The 22,452-nt window shown below is 51.4% G+C and overlaps 1 protein-coding gene across 3 annotated transcripts in view; it reads right to left on the reverse strand.

Annotated features, from left to right (window-relative positions):
* Positions 1-22,452, reverse strand: part of MTMR4 (myotubularin related protein 4) — a 52,136-nt gene that overhangs the window by 19,005 nt on the left and 10,679 nt on the right. The window contains exons 1-7 of one of the 3 annotated variants that reach the window (XM_035559040.2): positions 17,054-19,718; positions 16,850-16,923; positions 5,917-6,006; positions 3,284-3,400; positions 2,503-2,585; positions 2,107-2,273; positions 601-697 (exon numbers count right to left, since the gene is read on the reverse strand). In XM_035559040.2, the coding sequence (XP_035414933.1) occupies positions 601-697; positions 2,107-2,273; positions 2,503-2,585; positions 3,284-3,400; positions 5,917-6,006; positions 16,850-16,852 (557 nt within the window). In that variant the 5' untranslated portion in view covers positions 16,853-16,923; positions 17,054-19,718. Of the gene's footprint in view, positions 1-600; positions 698-2,106; positions 2,274-2,502; positions 2,586-3,283; positions 3,401-5,916; positions 6,007-8,442; positions 8,905-16,849; positions 16,924-17,053; positions 19,719-22,452 lie in introns of those variants that run through there. The other 2 variants (XM_035559039.2, XM_035559038.2) reach the window with 2 other exon arrangements.

The following is a 22,452-nucleotide window of genomic DNA, read 5'->3' on the forward strand; positions in this document are numbered from 1 at the left end:
CTGAGCCTCCCAAGCTGCAACTTGAGGCCAGCGTCCCTTGTTCTATCACCTGTCAGTGTCAGAAGAGTCTCACTCCATCACCTTTGTAACTGCCCTGCAGGCTGTAAGCAGATCACCCTTCAGCCTCTCCTTCACCAGACTGAACCAACCCAGCTCTTCCTCCAGACTTCTCAGTACCTTGAGAGCCCTCCACTGACTTGTCCCCAGTTTCCTGACACAGGTGAATAGCTGCCTGACTTTATGCAAACTTTTAATTTTCAATGTGAGCATTTTAGAAAGACTGACCAGAAAGGCAACCCTACGATGGATGATTTCTCCAAGACCCTAGATTGTCTTCAAGGATAAATTATGGCCACCACATTATAAACTACCTGAGTCAGCATTTAGAATTGCTGCTAGCTCTGATGTTTGGAGTGTACTCCTTCTTCAAGGAGGAAAGAAAGGGGATCTGGCTCATACGCTGATCTGCCTGAGGGTTATCAAGACCTGAAAGGAGGATTAGCTGGAGCCTGACTCATCCACTGCTCTGCATGGGGATTGCGAAGGGAAGAAGGAAAGGAAAAGAGGAGAGCGGGGAGAGCCTAGTGGCGAAACACTCACTTGTAATTGTTGTTGATGTCAGAGACTCGCCAGACATTCTGCAAGTCAAAGCCCATCCTCACCAGCTCCATCTCGAATCGGTATCTTACGTGGTCTCCTGGAATGGTAGAGCACAGGGTATTTACGGACAGCTAAGCAGAACTGATAAAATTTAAACATCAGTGGCAGCTCCACAGCAACTATCACAGGCTGGAGAGAAACCACAGGACAGCTGGGACAGCAGGGTTCTTGATTCAGAAGCCAAAAAGACTTGACAAAAAAAGCAGAGGAACCCGTGCAAGGGACAAGTCAGATCACCTCCCAGTCTCAGCAGCAGAGAAATAGCCTTCCCCTTTCAGTGCGTGTTTTGGGGGCGGTGGTTAATTTCATCTGCATTTCCCTTCTGATGGAGATGGCTTCCAAAGCGGATGTTGGGAAGCCAATGGCAGAGTATTACGCAGCCCACCCCAGAGGCAGTTTTTTCAGACTGCTCTCTCAGAGGGTGACTCAGTTTCCTCTTATGTTTTAGCCTCACCTTACAAATACTGGATGTCTTTGGTGCTCAAGTGTCAAATCTTGTTAATAAATAAATACTGAAATGTTCTTTGCCTCATTCATATCCTGCAGCAACAATTTTTGCAGGTAAATGTATTTATATTAGAGAATAATATTTTCTGTATGGGAAAGACATCAAATATCTCCTAATTGCTGGTGTTTGGGGCAGAGCAGGAACACCTTTTACCTTTTTCTCTACTAACTTCTTTTTGGTACCTCTTTCAGATATACTATTCATCCCCCATCCCTCCATCCAAACCTGCATCATTCTGGCTACTGCTTCTCTCTTAGTAAAAACACTTTTCTAAGTCTAAAGCTGGGCTTATCACTCATTTTAATTTCCCTTTATTCATGTTGGAGCTTCTCAAACAGAAAGCAACTACAAGTGAACTTTGTGTTCCAGGAGAGGGCAAACTTCCAATCCACACGAGGGCACTATCACAACTCTGTTTTCCTCTTTATGGATTCGAAACATTTCATTTGTGCCTGAGTGAAAACGAGCCAGACATCTCTGCAGATTTGATCACAGGAATGTCATGACATTTCTAAGCACTGGAGAAGAGATGCAGATGGACTGATATTAATGATGCTGCCTCAATGCTGATGACATTTACTGTCAAAGGACAAGACTGCTTGAGCTGTCTCATTATCATGATGAAAGTACTAAAGGATGGGATGTTTTCTTCATTCACAAGGAGAAAGGGAGAAGGGGATTTAAGTGCTGCTGGCTCAGAATGCTCCTTAGCGTGCTTATTATTTATTGTTCCTTTTACTGTCCGTGTTATCCAGCTGCATCCGGACATCAGCTGGATGTCTAGGCTAGGTACGGAACGGCCCTTAGCAAGATTAACTTGGGCTGTGGCCACAGCAGAACGTAAGACACAGCAAGGCATCAGTTTATGAACAGTAGTTCATGTTGCATTGCTGTGCTTCTGGACAAAAAAACAGGAAGCAGATGGGCCAGGAGCTTACCTGGACGGCAGAGATGGGCATGTTGATCCTCCTCATCAACACAAACTCCTAAGCACCACGCATGGTAGGCAAATGCAAAAAGGTCCTCAGGCTTCGCAGGGCGGGCAATGGCTCGATTTAGCCTCTTCAGCCACTCCTGGCACTGCTTAAAGGTGGAAAAATGGCACCTGCAAACCCAAATGCAAATCATACTCAGTGGGTACATATATCCAGCTGAGACAAAGACAGGGAGCTCTGCTCTGCTTAACCAGAAAAAGGAATAAAGCACCAAGTCCTAGAAAAAAACAGAGCAACCTTGACCATAAAGAGCTTCATTCCAATGACAGAACAAAGAGAGATAGATGCCAGAGCTGATCACGGCAACTGCAGTGGCATCTTTAAGATAGCAACGGCTACCTGATCACTTTGGAGTCCTTGCAGACAATGTGAAGCTGGAACATATCCCGACACTCCACGCTCTCCATCATCCTCAAAGGCACCTGCAAGGGACAGAAGCAGTGCATGACAAGACATCATACTAGCAGAAACAGCAGCCCAGCCCATAGGCCCATCGCTCCCAGCCATGGCTCTGTCAACAAACATGAGCTCCTAGCCCAAACTACAAACCCACTTGGAGGCTTAGGAATCTTCACAATCCAGCATAGAGTCTCCTTCAAGGATTACTATTCTGATTTCTGTTCTGTCCTTGGCTAGTCTCCCACCATCGGCCGGTTACTGACTAAATCACAACTAGATAAACACAGGCAACTGAGCCAAACTAAGGCTACAATAAAAGATGGCACGCCAATACAATGAGAGAAAGCCTCAGGCTCCCACTGGCTGACTCTAGGATGCTGATGTCCAAATAAGAGAAGTGCCAGGTAGACTGGCCTCTGGCCTACAAGAGACCTTAACAAGTCTTAAAACCCCTGAGCTTAATGCTGGACTTCAAAATGAAGAGCAAGGGAAAGACCTAGTTATCATCTATAGAAGAACCCCATCTGCCCTCCAAAATGCAGCAGCAGGACAGCAACTGCGTGACCAGCAGTAATAAGAGATGTCAGGCTTGGCATCTTTGAAGAGGCACAGTTCCCAGGCTGCAAACCATACAAATGGCTTATGCCTCCCCCACCCCCCATCCCAAAATACTGCACGAGATTACGGTTCAGGAAGCAGGAACAGGCAGATCCAGACTTACATTGATCACAGAATCCTTAAATTTGATATGAAGCCGGTAGTTGGAGATGGCGATCACAGCATCGTTTGCGTGGCCAAGATACTCTACCCCCTCACCCTGCAACACAGTGAACGGGACCTGGAAAGGAGACACCACTAGTTAGGACACATGCTGAGCACTTTGCACACCATTAATGCCAAGAGCCGCTCCTCCTACTGCATCCACAATGCATCTCCTGTGGAAAATCACATCGATGTGCTTTTTGTGCGCTGCTGAGAGCAGGTACAGCACAAAACAGGGCTGGTACCCACTGCCCAGCCCCGCCGGATGGCTCTTCTGCCAAGGATGCCTCGGGAAGCGGTGAGCAGCTGCAGGCAGGCAATTACTTGCAGAAGAGAGGTGTGCACCACAAATGCTATGCGTACCGACCGTGGCCACCCGGCTGTGATGGTGCTGCATGCAAGGTGGGGGCTTTATGGTCCCACTTCTTACAGAAGGTCAACATAGCGCTGATGCAGGCAGCGTGATGAAGGGAGCCACCTCAGACACAGCCTGGGCTGAGGAGGAGCCTCAGGGAGGCTCTGCACAGTGCCAGATGCAGCCCGACGCTGCCCGAGTCCTCTGCCCAAGGTGCAGTCACGTGCGTGATGCTGCTGCGCCACAGGAGCAAAAAGGGGGCTCTCGGCAGCCCTACAGAACCCCTGGGTACTAATCCAGGTAAATAAATGAAACAAAGGTTGGCACACTTTCTGCTAACAAGGCTGTGAAGGAATCTCTGTGTATAGTGCTTTGTAAGACTGAGGAAACCGTGATGAAGCTACCTGTATTATTATTTTATTTCTTTTAATCTAGGTAGCAGATAAATCAAATGTCTGTCTGTTTTTCCCTATCAGTCCAGACATGCTGTAGCTATTTTTAAAACAGGGGATCCTGGCAGATGGCCAAGACTACTGTGTGGTGGTTTTTTTTCCTTCTTGTTAAAAAAAAAAAAAAAAAAAAAAAGGTGGAGCAGCCTGGAATTCATCAGGCCTCTTTGCCCTAGCTAAGCAGACTCCTTTTTGTTCCCTGAATGCCACCTACACCAGGTGATTTTGGTAACCAGTTATGCAAAAATATCATAACTATTTCAGCCAAAGCCCTTCACTTGCCAGCCAGGGGATCCTATGAAACAATTCATTTTACTGTAATTAATACAAGTCAGGCCACGTTGTCTTTATTTCTAAGCTGTATCTATGGCTTGGATACATGATGCCTAAAAAGTGAATTTCCTGGATTTCAGATGTGATGTGTTGTGCAAGCGACAAGTGTCCTAAAGAATTTTCCCTTAAGTTACTTGAACAAAAATAACAACCTTAGGCTGGCACCTGTCTGAAAACCCTTTAAAATATTAATTATTTGACATTAAGAAAATATTCTCTCTTTATTTCTGCAGTCTATTATGCATACTTGCCAATGCTGTTTTTAGTTGGCATGTATTTTGTCTGCTTACGTGGCTCTTTCACACAGCAACAGAAGGGAGAGAGATTAGAGACGGGATGGTAAAGCTCCAAGAACTGACAGGGGAATCCTGGAATAAACTGTCGGTGCCTGAATGCAGCTTGTTATCAAGTCGATGGCTCCCTTTCAGACTTCATTTTATATTAAGAGAATAAAAATCACTATTCTCTTTACTGAATGCGAATTATCCTTTGGGAGGGGCGAACGTTATGGTCCTCCATGAAGACTACTCAAGCAGGCTGTGCTCTTCTCCAGGTGCTCTCCGTTCAGAGCCACCTCAGAAGCTCCACCTTCGGGACACGGACCCGCAGCCTCTGCACGCCTCCCAGCCCATGTTTGCTCTTTCCCAGTCAGCCTTCCAGCTGTCACATTTCAGTCCTTGCTTTTACCAGCATTGTTTACTGAAACAATGCCAATCTCTGAGCATCCTCGACTATTGCAGCAGCAGTAAGAACATACACTGTGTGCCTGGCTCTGGCCATAGGAGCAGGATGACAAGCACTGGGACAAGGTGGCAGGGGACTGTGCTAAAGAAGCCAGAAACACTGGGAGATTCGGCTCCCACTGCCCTTGCTGCACAGCAGCAGTGGCACCTGGGTCTCTTTCAAGGGTCTCTTGCAGCATGAGGTTGGCACCACCCGGGTTTCTCTTTCCATATGGTGGTTTCTCTTTCTAACAGCTCTGCAGCAGAAAAACTCCGGGAGCAATGTACATGAGAGTCAGATCAGCTGTTGCAATACGGCATGCTATTGCCATCCAGAGCACAGCCTAGCTCCGGTACGCTACCTGTCCCACAGAGGGCCTGCCTGCTGCGGCGTGATACAGCAGCACGGGTCCTCACTGCCAGCACAGGTGGAGGGCAGGGAACACCCAGAACAGCGGTGTTGCATCATGCTTCAGCTGTATCTGAGCAGCAGATGTGACGCCACGTGAACTGCAGCATCCTGGGAGGGCTGGAAAGGAGGGGGAGGAGGCACCAAGCAGCTGCCCACAGCCTCCATGCACGTGAAGGGCTCACCGGTGCGAGCGTGACCTACACTGCTGGCCAACCTGTGGCCTCTGGAGCGCATCCTGGGCTGGAGAAGCGCTCTCCGATTTCACGCTACAGAGCCTGCCACATCCTGAAGCCGATGGTTTCTGTTTTCTTACTTCCTTACCTGCAATGACTCTTCCTCCTTTACAAGCTCTTTTGGGGGGAACAAGTCCTTGGCCTGGATGTACTCCAAACTGGGAGGGCCTTCCTCACCCTGCATTACAAACAAAACACACATTAAGAGACAGACCCCAGCCAGTGCATGTTATGAAAAGGCAAAATCAAGAGTTCTGGATACTCTTGGCACCCCAGTACGTTGGGGATCCCCTGAACCTGTGGATGGAAATGCCTGTTCTGCCTCCAGACCAAACCTCTCCGATGCTGCAGGACCTCAGCAGTTTTTCCTGCTATTGCAGAACACCACAGCACAGCAGAAAGCTGACACAGGTCACCAGATCTGTCTCTTCTAGCCATGTGCCGTTTGGAAAGCTGAGCAGATACACCTCGATGATGCACAGCATCTTGGAGTGATGTGACAGTAACCGTGATTTGTCACATCAAATGTGACCCCATGAACTTTGTCATGGAACCACAGCAGAATGGAACCCAGAGGGTTCCACCTACAGTCCAGCTTCAACCTACTCTCATTGCTACAAAAGACTCTTTTCTTTGGGGAGCTTTTCTCACTCTTGGCCCAAAGAAACCTAGGAAGAGCCTGAAATTTTATTTGAGGAGAATATGAAAGTGTGAAATGCAAACCTACAACAATTGCCTCGAAGTACGCCCAATTCACAGCAAGCCTTACAGACGGGTGACAGCACCGAAGCAGGGCATTTTCCCTCAGGGCACCTGAAACCGTCAACCCTGCCCAGATGGAAACTCTGGGAAGCCCGCCAAGGTCTCAGAGAGGTGGTCTGAGAGGACACATGGAGCCTTGACACACCACCCTTGGAGAGGTGAAGAGTGTCTCAGTTTGGGACTAGCGAACCTTCAGTCGCTCATGAAATCCTGGTCCTAATTTTCAGCAACCCTCACCCCACGTTCTGCCAAACCACCAACACGTTGCATGAACGAGCGGCATCCAGACACTCAGCAGAAGACACTCGCTGCTGAGAGCTGAGGGTGGCGTTAATTCCAAGTGCTGAAGTACTTTGTTGTAGGAATGTTTCTTCAGAGTGCCTCTTGCTCTCTCAGTAGTGCTCCTCTACAAGCTCCAGCAGTTATTAGGAAATACTCTGCTAAGCATTCAGTAACAAGAAGAATTTTAAATGAAATACTTTTCCGGTTAAGTTCCCTGAGCTAGAACCCCAAATTTCAATCTGAGGAAATAAGAACCCTGCTCAGCCATATTTAAAATGATGCCAAATCCCCTTATGTTTTCATCAGAGATTAAACCGAAAGTGATTCATGTATGCCCTGAGGGCCACGTCCGGCGCTGAACACGACTCAGAACCCCACTCCTCCTCCGAAGGCTCAGCCTGCGGCCCCAAGCACCCCAAAAGCAGGGCCCTTCCAGCAGGCACGCAGCAGTGGGACGGCGAGTGGCCCGTACATGCGGAGGAGGCCTGGATGGGTCGAGGCCGGCTGCCCACAGCACGCACCACACTCGGTGTTGACCCCAGCCGGAGGCAGAGGCACTGCACCTCCTCACCGGGTCCCTGCGCATTGCTGCGAGGGGCGCAGGAGGCTGTGGGGGCTCGGGGCCTCTCCCACCACCAGCCCCTGCTTGGCTGTCGAGGTGCTGGCCTGGGAGCGGAGACCCTCGTCTCCTGCCACACAAAGAAATCCCGGTGAGCAGCAGGAGCTAGAGCAGAGCAGCCTGAGATCTCCACCAGCCTGGGTGTCCTTGAGTCCCTCCCCGCCCGCAGCACGGGTTGGGCAGGAGGCTGAGCATCTCTGCACCTCCTGCCCAGCCCCTTCCTGGGGTGCAGCAGCAGCTCAGGACCCCTCACTCGTCACAAGCCAGTGATTCCCTGAAGCCATTTGGCCATGAATCATATTTTTTTTTTTTGGGGGGGGGGGGGGGGGGGGGACGACACACACAACAGGGGGATGGGGGACAATGACTTCCTGCAGGATGGGGCATCAGATCTCCTCTGAGCAAAACTGCTTTCACAGAAGGTAAAAAAGAGAGAGCTCGGGATCCCCTCCATCAGCATGGCCTGCAGGGAGGGGTCAGCACGGGAAGGGGGCTCATGCACCCCAGCCTCGCACTGTGCCCCTGGGGTCTGCTGCTCCTGCGGGGTCATTTTCCATCCCCAAGCAAGGACCCACCGGGGCCTTTGGCTGACTCAACCCGCTGGACTGGCGGCTGCTGTGTCCTTGGGCTGGGGCAGGAGAGCGCAACAGCCACGGCAGGGACCACAGCGTCTCGCAGGGCACGTGGAAGGGAGGAGAAGGGCTTCCCCCTTCGCAAGGGAGAGGCCAGCGGGATGCAGCAGCGCGCCGAGCCAGGAAGATGCGAGGCAGGAGGACCTGCAGGCAGCCTGGCCTCAAGGACAGGCCTGATCTGGGGCGGGCGGCTCAGCACGGGGGCTGGAGAGGTGAGCTGGCTTACCGCCCTGCTTGCAGACATGGAGCAGACGGGGAGGGGAGGAGCGGGGGGAGGAAAGGGAAAAAAAAAAAAAAAAAAAAAAAGAAAAGCACTTACAAAGCAGTTGAGCATAGAGCAGGAGACGCGGCCTGGCAGACTCATGTTCATTTCCAGAGGCGGCAGCTGGGCTGGGCGCACGCAAGCAGCATCTCCTTCCTCGGGCCTTTTGCTGCGGCCGGCAGCGGCTTCCGAGCCCCGGCGCAGGGATTTCCGCAGCCTCCCCGTGCCTCGGCGAAGGGCAGGAGCATCCCTGCAGCGGGCGGCCGGAGCAGGTGCCGCGCTCGGCTGCGCTGACAATGGAGGGAGGGAGGGCGGAGGACGGGCAGACTCCACCTACCTCCGAGGGAAGCGGAGCAGGGCTCTGCCATCCAAGCGTCTCCCTGACAGGCGAGCCAGAAAATGGAGAGGCCGACGGGGATCACCCCTGCTCTCCCCGTCCCCCGTCCCCATGCGCACAGCCGGCACCCGGCCGGCGAGGACGCGCAGATAGCGGCCACGCGGCCCGCTCCTCGCCGGGCTGCCGGGAGATGCAGTCCGGGCCTGGCGCTCCTCCCCGGCGGCACCTGGGCTCCTGCCGCACTGATGGCGCGGGTGGGAATGCCGGGAACAATAGCGGCGAGGAGGCTTTGTGCTGCGGCCCCGCTGCTGCAAACCTTCGCTTCGGCCTCCAGCAGCCTGGCGGCTCCCTGCCAGGCCTGGGAGGGGGAGGACAAAGGGGCTGCCCCGCTGCTCCACGGGGGTTTGGTTCCCCAGCCTTTACATCCGCGCTGCCTGGCGGCTGCCAGGCGCAGGGATTTGCGGGATGTCTGGCTCCTACCGGCTCTCCTGGTGCTCGTGCCGTGGCGCAGGCAGCAGCACGGGGCCACCGGGTCCCCTCGTTGATGGCCTGGGCAGTGGCTCCGTCGGGGAGCTTCCCCACGGCCAGTTTCGCAATGGTTGCAGACACCGAGCGAATGCCTCCAGTGCAGGAGGCGCCGTGGGGCTGAACACCCAGCCCATTCCCCTGCATCCCCAGGGATGAGCTGCCTCTCCCTGCCTGCCACTCCTCATGTCCCCGAGCAGACCACGGGCTCACCGGGTCCCAGCCCAGAAGCCACAGGACAGCAGCCTCTGGGGAAACGCCAGCTCCATTCCCATCACCAGCCCTCCGCCTCCTGCCACCGAGGAGGCGGCTGGGATTATCTGCTCTCCCCTGCCCTGCTTGGCACGGGCAGCAGCAGCACTGAGCCTGGACAGCATCCCTTCTCAAAACTACTTTCCTAGCTGCTGCTTTTGAAGCCAAAGGGTAAGAATGGCACCCTACAGAGCCACCGCATCTTGGTGGCAGAGATCAGCATGCCGGAAATAAAGAGCAAAAGTGAGGATCTTTTGCTTGAAACACAAAAGGAACATCCAGCCCTTCATCAGTCCTCCAAGGCCCCAGGCCCAGGTCTTCTGCTCAGACCAGCTTGTTTCCTCCTGGAGCATTGGACCAGAACACAGCTTTGGGCTCCCCAAGGACCCGCTTGCCCCACAGTCACCACAAGACAGCTCTAACTGCCACCACCAACACGACAGCGTCTCGAAAGGTTCTCTCAAGTCACATAAAAAGACGTGGGCATTTCTCCACAAAAATTGTTAAGGGTTAGATTGTTTTGAGCTGCCTTGCTAAAGGGACAGCTTTGCAACACCCAGATGTGCTGTCCTGTGTCACTGCAGGGCAGCAGGGCCCAGGCAATGAACTCCCTCGCTGGGAAACCAAGTGAACCAACTACCCCAAAGGCCACACAGGCTACACTATTTGGATGCTGGACAAAAGCATAGAGGAAGAATAAGCCACAAAATCCCATTCACCATTACCATTGGTTCTGTCCCAGTCCAGCATTTACTTGGTACCTGGTGGGTGCCCCAGGAGACATTGCCTGGGCTCAGAGGCCCTTGCCTCCACCGGGCACCCTGGGCTCTCCTCTAATGGGGCTGCCTGGCAGGACATGGAGAAAGCACAGCCCCGAAGGCATCTGTGCTACAATACGAGGTCAACACATAAGGAGAACAGAGGTTTATGCACAAGGTTAAGGATTTGCGTTGGCCAAATCTGAGTGGTTCCCCTGGGGTACTCCTCTTGGGTGAGTGCCAGAGGTCTGCTGAAAAAACAGAGCAGCAAAAGGTGGCAGAAACCTTTTATTCTGGAAAGAAAGTATAGCTATAAAAGACATAAAACAGATTTTTCTTTTTTCTTTTTTTTCTGATGCGCATCGGGGAAAAGCAACAAAATACATCTGTCAATAGGTGAAGCACGGAAGTCTCTTTGGTAGAGTCAACGCACACATTGCTCTTTAACACACTGAGTGCATAAAATGTATGACTCGTGTTTACAACATACAAAATTGTGGACAAGGCAGGTAAGCAAGCTGCTCTGAGCCTTTCCGGACCAGCTGGTCAGGACACAGAGCTCAGCTCAGGGCCCAGCACAGGGGCTGCTTCCAGCTCAGGTTGCAGAGGGACCTTTACAGACCTAAGCTGCAGCTGCGCAGAGTTAAGAGGTCGCTTGTCAGATCATTACTTTGAATTTCCAACCTAAGCTGACCTGAACATCCACAAATAGATTTTCCCCTGCTTCAACTGAAATATTTTTGCATTTGCAGCATTAGAAGAGGACTCACACACAGCTCAGACTTGTGCCCGAGAGCCAAGCCTGGGGCTGAGCAGACCCAGCCCCACGCCTTAGCAGCATGTCAAAGGCCTGCAGAGTTTCAAACTCCACCACTTTCACCCCTTCCTACTGCAAATGTAGCCTCCTGAGTCATCCCAGTTCACAAAATATCTGTTCTCACGTCCATGCAATCAAGCAGCTGCAGCACCGAGCAGGCTCAGGGAGCGCAGGGCGCCGGCAGCCTCCTTTTAGCTGGCTTAACTCAAGGGATTTCCTAAATGCCAAGTCAGATGTCTCCCCAGCCAAGCAGCTGGTGTTCCCTCCATTATCACTAACAACCGTATGACTGAACTGGGAAGACAAGGTTGTTTTCACGTAACTGGGCTCCTCCGAGTGTCGTGCACATGTACATTTATGCTGGGGCAGAGAGAAACCTCCCGCATTTCTCCCAGCCACAACAATCCTAAAGGCTTTGTGTACTTCGAGGAAGAGAGGAGCTGAATATAACACAGTCAACACGTTCATAAGGCTGATCAGTAGTAATTAACCCTGTTTTCTCCCACTAGCAATGCCCATCGTTCATGTTGTGCTGCTCCTCCCTCCCCTCCGTGCAGCTCCACTCACACACCGCAGGTAGCGGTCCCAGAAGGGATTTGGAGGCTGCATTTGGATCTGTGCTGGCAGCACAGGACTGCTGCCGAGGCGCTGAAATCCCATGGCCTGGAGCTGGTCAGCGCCCTGAATTACATCCCGGTGTCAAAAGCTGGCCCAGCTCTCTACAGGGCAGGGAGAGCGCAGTGCAGCGAGCAGCAAGCACCCGCCCGCTGAGCCACCTCGCAGCTTCCCTCCTGCTCCATGGGTCTACAGCCCAACGCCCCCTCCCAGAACAAGAGGCCACCCGAGCAAAGTCTGCAGTGCCTCACAGAGTGCAAATGAAACACTGCAGGGCTGGTAACCCCTCGCCAAGTAAAACGTGACCGTTGCAGAAAGGTGGAAGCAAGCAGCTGAAGGGCAGGAGGAGGAGAAGTGCTCCCATCCCCTGCAGGATGCCACCACCATCACCCTGGACAGACTTCTGAGAACGGGTCCGTCTGTCCCAATCCTAACAGACTCCTGTCCTCCATTTCACAAAACGGCAGTAAATACCCTCGCATCAGGCAGAGGGCACCACTTCTATCACTTCTAATGATTAAGGGTGGGCTTTTTGTCACTGCAGTGTTATGCGAGGAGAGACCCCCTGCGGACGGAGCGCCAGGGCTGCTGCACAGGATGGCAGAACTGAACCCACAGCCCCGTCCCTAGGGCTGCCCCAGCCTGCCTCCAGCTGGAGAAAAACAACAGGGGAAAAAAACACGGCAGGGGGAAGTAACTGTCTTGGGCAGATAGTCCCATGTCCTAAAAGTCAAAATTTATCCTCCTGCTTAGCACAGATACCTACACCAGGGCGAGATAAATTGCTGTACCGGGGATCTACATGAGCTGATGCAGACAGCTGATGAGCTGTGGCCAATGGAACTTCTTGTTCTGCCTCCTCTGCTTCTTTATATGAAGGGCATCTTTGTTTCGGGTCTCTCTACAAAAATAGTTTATTTCCTCAAAGCCTAAAGAGGTCCTTGGTGAACCAAAAGGCTGCTGAGCCATTGAGATGGCCTTCCAGAAATAAAACCTAAACTTGTGTGAAGAGGAGAGGTTACTGCTTTATACCCCATAAACCAGGAGTGGGGTGGTGAATGTCATCTTTTGATCTTTACAAGATGACAGTAGAGGTTGTAGATCTGATATACCATACATTTAGTATTTGTTCAGAAAGCTGCCCAGAGGTGAGCACGTAACACAAGCATGACACAGAAAGCCTTTGAGAAGAGGGATGAAAGGACACAGCTCCATATGCCACAGAGATGGGACAGGGGACGGCTAAACTGCAAAGCCTCACCCCAACTAACAGCCAGCAGCCTCCAAAGGGAACAAGTCGAGGTGGAAATCTCGACAGCCCCACTACCCACAGCAGCTGGGAACAGGGAATGCTGCAGCACGAGTTGTACGGCACGCGGTTAGAGCTGTGCCCGCACCGACTTACCCGCCGGGTTAGTTCAAGTAACGTATTAAGGTGCTGGTTGCCCTTTAGGACTTCCATTAGCCGGAGTTAAGGATTAAACCACCGCTAGTGCTGTCTTTAAGGTTATTTTCATCAGCAGCTAATATGTGGGGGAGAAATAAAGAGATTCTTCCAATCAAAGCAGTCAAAGCTCTTAAGCGATGACCACGCATCTGTAGCAGCGCGGTGCTGCTGAGTAAGGTACCAGCTTTGGGGCTTGCCCTTGCTAACCAGAGGGCATCGGTGCTTTGCCCTCTGACTGCAGTGATCACAGCTCGTTAACTCCAGCTCAGGTGGCCCGCAGGGAACCAGGTCTCCAAGCAGCCCTCCCTGCAAGGGGCCGAAGCCGCCTGCCCACGAATCAGCAGCCAGCCTCCAGCACCTGATGCAGGCCTGCTCTGAGCTCAGGGGGCACAGGCTGCAGAAGAGCTCACAGAAGGACTCAGCGGGGGTAAGGGTTTGCATCAGGCAGCTACCTTCAATTGCTGGAAGCAGCTCAGATAAGCAGGAGGGGATAAACGCTTGTCTCTACAGCTGCTCGCAGTAAGTTGCTTTCTCCCCCTTGTCCCAGGAGGCAGAAAGCCTATACCCTCTTCCTAAAACAGTGGGTGAGGGGGTGTGGTTGTTTTCTTGTGAAAGAAAAAATAAAAACAAAACAAAGACCAGAATGGAACATTTGAGTATAATATGAAAAACGCATAAACCCTTTTCAAAAGGTCCTTTGAAAATGTAAAGATATCTTCAGGTATTCGTAAGGAGACCCTCTTGCCTAGAAGAAGCCAAAGTATTAAGGGTTAAAACTAAGTAAGGGCCAGCTCAGGACATGCATCTGCCAAGGCACGTGAAAGGAGCCCAGTGAAAAGTAAAGGCTTCCAACTTTTTAGTAAGTCTAAAGCTCCAGCCCATGCACCCCATAAAGGATATAGGATTCGGGAGTGTAGACAAGGATTAAAGGCAAGAGCCACCTTCTGGACAGAGCACAGTGCAAACAACAGAGCTCTTCAGCTGTCTGAGGGGAACGTGACAGACCTACAGGAAGGGCACGGAGCAGCTCACAGGCAACCCCACTGTTCGGAGTGACTCCCAGTACAAGAGCTGCGGACAGTCAGCTGAAACGATACGGAGCAGGGGCAGAAGGGGCTGCTGCCCACAGCTTGGGAGCGCAGCTCTTTGCACAGCGTGTCACAGCTGTAGGTAAGGTGGAAAAGGCCAGGGTCTGCACAGCTGCAGGTCTTTACTTGGTTTTGAAAAGCAGATAGATTAATTAATGGGGAAAAAAAAATCTACCAAGGGCTAATAAAACATCAGGAAATTGTTTCACGGTTACAAAGTTGAGCTGCACATCCTGACGTGAGGGAGTACAGCAGAGAGATGCTCCCCCAGGCTCTCTCTGCAGCATTCTCCAGTAGACCCTGGCCTTTTCCACCATACCTGGAGGGATTTTTGATGCATTTTCCACACATATATTCACTTCTCCTCTCTGTCCTCTCCTTCGGAGATTCTCAGACTACAGGATTTGGAATAGCCACGAACCAGCCTTGCTGGGGTCTACTCAGCCTCTCCACATGCTGTGTGGTACCCTGAACGCCGGTTCCCTGGGACACAGAGAGCAAAGCAAGTTCTCCCAGCCTCAGTCACCGTGAAACACAAGGGGTTCTAGCTGGGAGGAAGCAGCACGACCCTTCCAGTTTCACGAGGGAAGTTCAGGGAACCAGAATCAGACACAGACATGTGGCCTCCAGCCTGGAGACAGCCCTGTCTCAACAAAGGGAAACCTGAGTAGGTTTCCTGACTTCCCACACTCTCACTAACCTGGGCATGAAAAGGTATGGGCAAAAGCAGCAAGCCCCAGGACAGAGTTGCTGACCTAAGTCAGTTCTCGACAGCCACAAACATGCACACAACAAGGAATTTTGAAAGAGCTGGTTGTTTTTCAGTGATTCAGCATGACACAAAGTACGATCCAGACATTTCCAAGATTTGACAGTGAGATGCTCTGCTACAGATGCAAAAGAAAGGGAACAGGATTATCCAGATGTTGGTTAGCTTTACCAGTGCCACTGCAACATTTGAGTGTTCGTGACACGTTACTGCAGGAAAGGTTGCATAGGATCAGGTCCTTTTAAGAAAAGAAAAAGGTTCAATTTTTCATTAACGTTTGGATGCATCTGCATCAATCTCACCTCCATCTCATATAGAGAAGCTGTTGGGTCTTTTTCAATCTGAAACCAGAATAATTCCAACTCAGAGTATAAGATGCTTTATCAGGTTACAACAAAGGTATACTTTCATCTCTCCACCCCAAAGCAAGCTAGTTGATCTGAAACATGGCCAAGAAGCTCTTCCAACAGAGAGGAAAGGAGATCTTAAGCCGAGTAAGGGAGCACGAGGATAGGGGCTACACCACAAATGCTGCATGAATAACTATACACCTTCATGCCGTTCCCTCAGGTCCTATCTCTGGTGCCCATTGAGACGACCCAAGGGAACAACAGGAAGCTGTTCTCAGACAGGAGCTGTCAGGAAAAGGTTCTTCACCAGGAGCCTTGTCAGGCACTGGAGCAGGCTCCAGGGAAGTGGTCACAGCACCAAAGCTGCCAGAGGTCCAGAAGTGCTTGCACAAGGCTTTGACGTATGGTCTGATTTTTTGGGTGGTCCTGGGTAGAGCCAGGAGCTGGACTTGATGATTGTAGTGAGTCCCTTCCAACTCGGTATATTCTGTGATTCTATACTACTAGAGCTGACAGTTCAGTTAATGCAGACAGCAAATTTCCTTTTCTATTGCAGTTGTTAATTGATCACGTGGGGGACAATCCCACTGAAAATATCACCGTTTCCTTCAGCAGCCTGCCAGGTTTTTTTTTTTGACATGTTTAACCTAAATTTTCAAGTCCTCAGTTTGAATTTCCAGCCCTTTGACTGCTTCTGCTGTTCTTCTCTGCTCTCCTTCCAACATAATGATGTGCTTCTGACAGCAGTGAGTACAAAGTTGATCACGATACTGCTACTGCAGCAATGCACAGACTTGCTGCCCACCCACTGCAAACACGTGTATTACCACGTCACGTTCAAATTCCTGTTCAAAGCACGGCCCTAGAGACACTTTCACCCTATCTTTCAACATTCCTGATCTCAAGACTTCTCATCAGATGGCGCTTATTTTGGATAATTTCTTGCTGGAGGCATTACAGTCACCTTATTCAAGTTTATCAGCAATCTGGCTATTTTGGCTGTGTTTCAGTCCCTCCAGATTCTATTAAACCACATTTTTTTCTGACAAATTATCGTGAAATCTCTGCTACTTTGGTGCCACCAAAACACATTGTTAACATGGTGTTAACTCTTCATTAAGAGCTGATAGTGGAACAGAAGGAGAAATCCCAACTTTACGTTTAAAGTAAAAATAAATCGGTAAGCCACAAAAAAAGTATCGTTGACTATGTCACTAGTCCAAGGAGGCAGAAGAGGATTCCAGTCTTACTTGCTTTGCTTGCCAGTATATTTCAATAACAAGTTTAGCGGTAAATTTTTCGTGCCAACAGCATCCTGACTGCAGACATACTACAGAGCTCTCTGTATTATATTATTATATATAATACGCAATACTTTAGCATTTTTCTTTCTAATTCTTGTATTTTCTCTCACATTTATGAGCAGCACAATATTTGGACACACACACACCCACACAAAAAGAACAAAAAACCACAGGACAGAGGAGGACTAGAATATATACTCACCATCCTCAGCCACTGTCCAGGACCTCCTGGGTCAATCACAGCTCAGTCTCCTCTTCTTGTTCCACGAAACACACCTGCAGCAAACAAAAGATAACCCAGAGCAGAAATTCAGATCAACAGCAATGATACCTCAGTATGAACAGAGACAAAAAATAATAATAAAATAGCGCAATAGGCCAGCGCTCTGTACCTATCGCTGCTAACCTCTGTTTTGTGCCCTTTCCAGGAGATGCTGGGTATCAGAATGGTTATCACAGGGGAGATGCCACGTCCCAAGGGTCAGCCACTACACGCAGGACCTGCTCCCCACCAGCACGTGGTGGTCAGGGCTCCAGAGGTGCGAAAAACACCTTGGGGACGGCACAGGAGCTCTGGCAGAGAAACTGAACTGTGTCTGTGGGCGACATGGGTGTAAGACTGAAGCAGATACAGCCTCCTCACCAAATTCCACCTTATTTTACTTCCATGCCCACTTAAGAAATCAAGCGGTACAAGCCTCTAGCTCTGGCAAAGGGCAAACCTCAAAATTAACAGTTGGAAAGCTCATTAATGGGGGAGAAGTACTTCTTTCAGTCTGTACGTTACCCAAGGGCAGGAGAAAAGGAGCTGGGGAGAAACATTCTCCTGTCAGACAATGAAGCACACGCTGAACTACTGCCCTGAATGGCGGCGGCTCAGTGAGACAGAAAAACCCATGGCATTCTACAGAGGAACAAGCGCTGAGGGAGCCGAGGGAAGAAAGACCTGGTCGTTACGGTTCAAGGACCTGGGGAGGAGCCTTTGTGAGACATTTGAGATCTCGGATCACCACGATTGCTGTGCACTGTGTGCCCATGCCCCTGGTGCCACTCACGTGTCTGTGCAGCACCCTCAGTATGTACAAGCAGAGCACACGTGTGTGTCGCTTGCACTCCCCCCCAATTTTTAAATATTACTGGCTTTTTTTTTTTCTGGAAATATTCAGTTTTAAGTGTAGCCTGAAGGTGGCTTCGAGCTCACCAACCAAACCCAGCCTCTGGCAGTGAGCAGCCATCTGTACTGTGCCAAAGCTCCAGGGATGCTCGATGCCTTGGGTAAGTTTTGCCACCATTTGATATGAAGATTTTTTTCCCTCCTCAGACAAAATGCAAATGTCAACGAATGTGGAACTGGAGAGGGTCTAAATTTCTCTTTGATGAGATTTACTCCTCCTTTCACCATCAAGGCTTTGCATTGGATACAGCAGAGTTTCTGCACATCTACTGAGCACTTTCCCTCCGCTCTGGGATTTCTTTCCCAGCACAGAATTACGTGAGGTTTCACACCTACACGTCAGAAGGCCAAGCCAAATGCCAGCAGTGAGAAATCATTTCTGAAACGTAATCTTCCCCGTGAACAAGAAGCATGCAAGTCATCCAGGAACAAGGCCGTGCTGGAGGGAGCTCTTGCCCTGCCAGGGCTCACAGCCCGCAGCAGCGCCATCCGGAAGGAGTAACTGCCCTCGTGCTTCAGCTAATTTCTGCTAATTTCTCATGTCTTGCCACGCACATGATGAGAAAGGAAGGGAACCTCAGAAAGGATTCAAAACATATCCGCTATATTCCCTTACATCTAAAAGCAGGTTAACAAGTTTCAGGAAAGCATGAAAAACCACGATGGGAATGAGTGTGTTGTCCTAGGAAAATGGAAAAGCCAAATACTGTGATATCAAACTCTGATCCAATTTCTCTCTTTCTAACTATAAAAGGATTTTCCCACTATTTAGCAAAAGAGCCACTTACACCAGACTTCATATAGAGAAAAAACAACTGGTGGTAGCTTACAATGCCACCAGGAGGAGTCGCTGCCAGGCAGGGACTTACAAATTAGGTGAACAGCACAATTAGCCAGGGAAGTAAAACGTTAATACGCTTTGTTCACTAATCTGAAGCTATCTGAATTATTGATAACGCTGAATGACACACGAGTACTTTTCCCGCTGTACGCTTTGTACTGATGTATTAAATCGTTGCTAATGGCTGTTTCAGCTCCTCGCTTCCTCCCTCATAGGAGAAGTTGGTGTAACTGCTACAAACTGCAGCTCTCCTTGGCTACGGCCCGCGCCAGGCCGTTCCTCCAAGCTGCCACCCCCAGGCTGCGGCGAAGGGAGGCCGAGAGGAGGCCGCTCGGTGTGAGCTCAGCGCGCAGGAACGTGGCTGCCTCCTCCTGCGGCCCGGGCAGGCCGGGGCAGCACCAGGCAAGGCCTTCCTGAGGACCTGTGGAAGCCGGGAGCCACAGCAGGCACCAGGAGGCACCGGGCCTCCAGCTGTCCTCCTCAGCCCGGGGCCTGCAGACAGCTTCACTCGCGCGGCCTCCCATGCTCCTCCACCAGCATCTCAAAGCTGTCCTCGCTGATGTTGTCTGCTGCCTCAGGACTTGGCATGGTCCTACTCTGCCTCCTCCTCCTCCTCGCAGAGGCTGCCCACCTCTGTCCCACCGCCCCACTCTCCCCAGAGGTCACACACTCAGCGTGCCATGCAGGCCGGGTTCCCCTAAAATCCTGCTTAAGCCCACCAGGTCGGAAGCTGCCCTAAAATCTCAGCTGTGGGGGATGCCCCGGGCCTGGCCGCAGGCGATGCCCAAGCCAAGGTGGCCAAATTAAACAACGAGGGGAGCAGAGGCAAGGGATGAAGCTGGGGAAGAGGTAAGAGAGCACGGTGCCCGCTGCTCTCCCCAGCACTCACGCAATGCTGCCCAACGGACCTGGGTTGGGTGAAGCAGGAAAACAATTCACGTTGTTCTCATGTTTTTATAGCCTGTATCCTACTCCGGGATTATTAATCTCGGAGCCAAGCCCTCAGATAACAAGGAAGTGTCAGAGTCGAGAGCTCTCATAAAACCTTAATTTGCTCTCCCCACAGCCCTCCTGCGCACGTGATTCAGGCGGGTTATTGCACACCGCGTTACACAAGGGTGTTATTTCCTCAAGGGACCTTTGCCTCTGTTAGTGCAAAACAGAGAGGCAGAGACCGAAGCAGCACTGGACAGGGACAGGAATTAATCTCGAAACCTCTGCCCTCACCTGCTGCAGGTGCTGGGAGCAATTCTGGGGCTGCAGAAGAGCCTGGTCCCATTCTCCTCGGAGGAAAAATTCCCCTGGAATTTTCTTAATTCCAGCTCCAGGCTCAAACACCTGAATTGCCCCCTTTTGCAAGTCAACGTCCACATGCATCAAGCGTGTGTGCTCTGAAAAACCTGACTCCATGAGCAAACAGGCTGTCAACGATGGGAAGAAACACTCGCTCTCTGCATCTGCCTGCCTCACACGGGACTGTGAAAACAAACAGCCAGCACCTATTTATGGCAGCCGCGTGGAAAAGCTCAGGAAAACCTTAACAGCCCTGTCTTCGGTGCAGTTTGATTCACCACAGCGATGTAGGCTTAGGGAACGGGGAATAAATAATAAATAATAACAAAGCACCACAGAGCAGCTCCCCGCGAGCACCTGCCGCTGGCACGTTACGGGGAGTGAAGTCCTTTGGGAGGGAGGAGCGCGACGGTTTAGGAGCTGCGCCTGTCCACACGCACGCGGGGAGGTTTCCCATGCTGATGGAGCTCAGGGAGGTGGGAAGGGCAGCAGACGACGGGCACAGCTCCGGGGCAGATTTTGGCACGCACCCCAGGCAAGGTGGGAGCTTGCCCTTCCTGCGGCTCCTTCTGCACTGCGTAGGAAATGCTGGCGGTTGTTTGCAGCTGGAGCGAGGCTCTCCACGCTCAGCGCCTGCCCCAGGCTGAGGTTTTGGTTTCATTTCAGTGAAAACAGTGCAGTTAGTCCTAATGTACTTAATGGGGGAAAACGGTCCCGTTATTAAACAGGGGATGTTAGAAGAAACAACCAGGAGTCCAATTAGCCTTATTTTGATCCCAAATGAAATAAACCAGCCATCTCAGGCCTCTCAACTAATTAGAGGCTAAAAATACAATTGTCAGACCGCCCGGTTACATGCAAAGCAAATTGTATGGGATAGTCTTTGTTATTTTGAGCAAAACTGCAGGTCCCAGGGTTGCTGCCACTAACAGCTGGTCTTCAACAACAAGAATTTTTTTTTTTTTTAAACTTTTACTGATCAATAAATATTCAAAAGAAAAGCCTGGGCTACCAGGGTTCAAAACCATCACTGCAATACCTAATTATGATGGCAAGCGGGCCAAAGCACTCAGCTCACCCTGCAGTGAGAAGTACCCCAATTTACCTGTGTGTGGGCATAACCAGGGCTGGGTACGAATGCAGCAAAGCAAGAATACCCAGCAGGTGAAGGAGGGCAGCAGGAACAAGGAGCGGGCAGGCAGCCTGCCGCAGCGATACCTAATGGGGCACTGGGTGGAGGCGGTGACCCGAGGGCAGTTCTGTACCCAGCATTGTGCTCCTGTCCCCAGCATCACCGGGCCCGGACTGGGGCTGCCTCCAGGTGGCCAAAGCACAGACAGCAAGCACACAGCAGAGGGACCAAAGTAATCCGGAGCAAAACAAGCTCGTGTACGCAGCTTAAAAAACCATCGAGACAACTTGCTCAATATGTTTAAGTATTTATGCAAAGTATGCTCAGCTCTGGGCAGCTCTGCTGACAAGGGTACAACTCAATCCAATTACTGATAGATGAAGTTTCAGAATCGGATAAATTCCATCAAGCTTATGACAAAGCCAGCCTTTTTACAGCTTACAGGATTTAAAATGGATCAGATACCTTTTCTTCCAGGTTTGACTAAGCGAATCCCCACAGGTCTCTGGGTAAGCAGCGCTGCCCGGGGTGCGCTCAGCACCCTGCAGCTCTGGCTGCTGGCACCTGGAGAACAGAGGCTTGGGATCACAGAGCAAATTGCACATTCAAAGTCAGCGTTCCTGCAGGATTTGGGAGGCAGGAAACGTTCTCCTGTGGAGGAGGGTGCTGTCCCTGGCCCTGCAGCGCTGCGCAAGCATCACCCACCCCGAGGACGGGATGAGATGGTCTCACCCCCTCAGTTCCAGGCAAACGAGGAGCAGGACACGGACCCGCGGGCACTGCCCCGGAGCTGAACTGCCCCAGCTCCACCAGCGCCATGACAGCAGCTGGTAGCAAGTAACAGCTCGCAAAGCTCCTGCCCTCCCTGATCGGAGGGTTGGCTCGTGATTAAAACGCCCTGAGACTGTTAGGCTTCATGTTAACGGAGAACCATCAGAAGACGTCTCTGAAAACTGGTTTAGCTCCTCCTGCGTTCGGAGCAGGAGCACCCGGGCTTCCATCATGGGGATTGCACCCAAAGGCCAGAACGGGACATGCAGGATCATGGAGAGACAGGGGAAAGCTGCCGAAGCTGTAAGTACTTCTGGCTGCACAGCACCCTCCTAAGGAGAACTTCACCTTTTGGCCCTCAAAACCGTACCTGGATTAGGCTAACCGTTTCCAAGCCTCGTTCTCTCAGCCCAGGTGAAGCTGTGCAGTGAGGATGTCTGAAGTCCATCCTGCTCCAAGCCACCCCACGGCACTGCCAGCTCGCCCACCTGCGGTGGCCAGACCCCGCCTGTACCCCCTGTGCTGGAGCAGGTGAATCCCAGCAGAGATGCTGGAGGAGCAGCAGAGAGGGTGGGAAGGGGCAGAGCGAGGTCA

This window comes from Cygnus atratus, chromosome 20 (genome assembly GCF_013377495.2).
Source record: "Cygnus atratus isolate AKBS03 ecotype Queensland, Australia chromosome 20, CAtr_DNAZoo_HiC_assembly, whole genome shotgun sequence".
Lineage (NCBI taxonomy): Eukaryota > Metazoa > Chordata > Aves > Anseriformes > Anatidae > Cygnus > Cygnus atratus.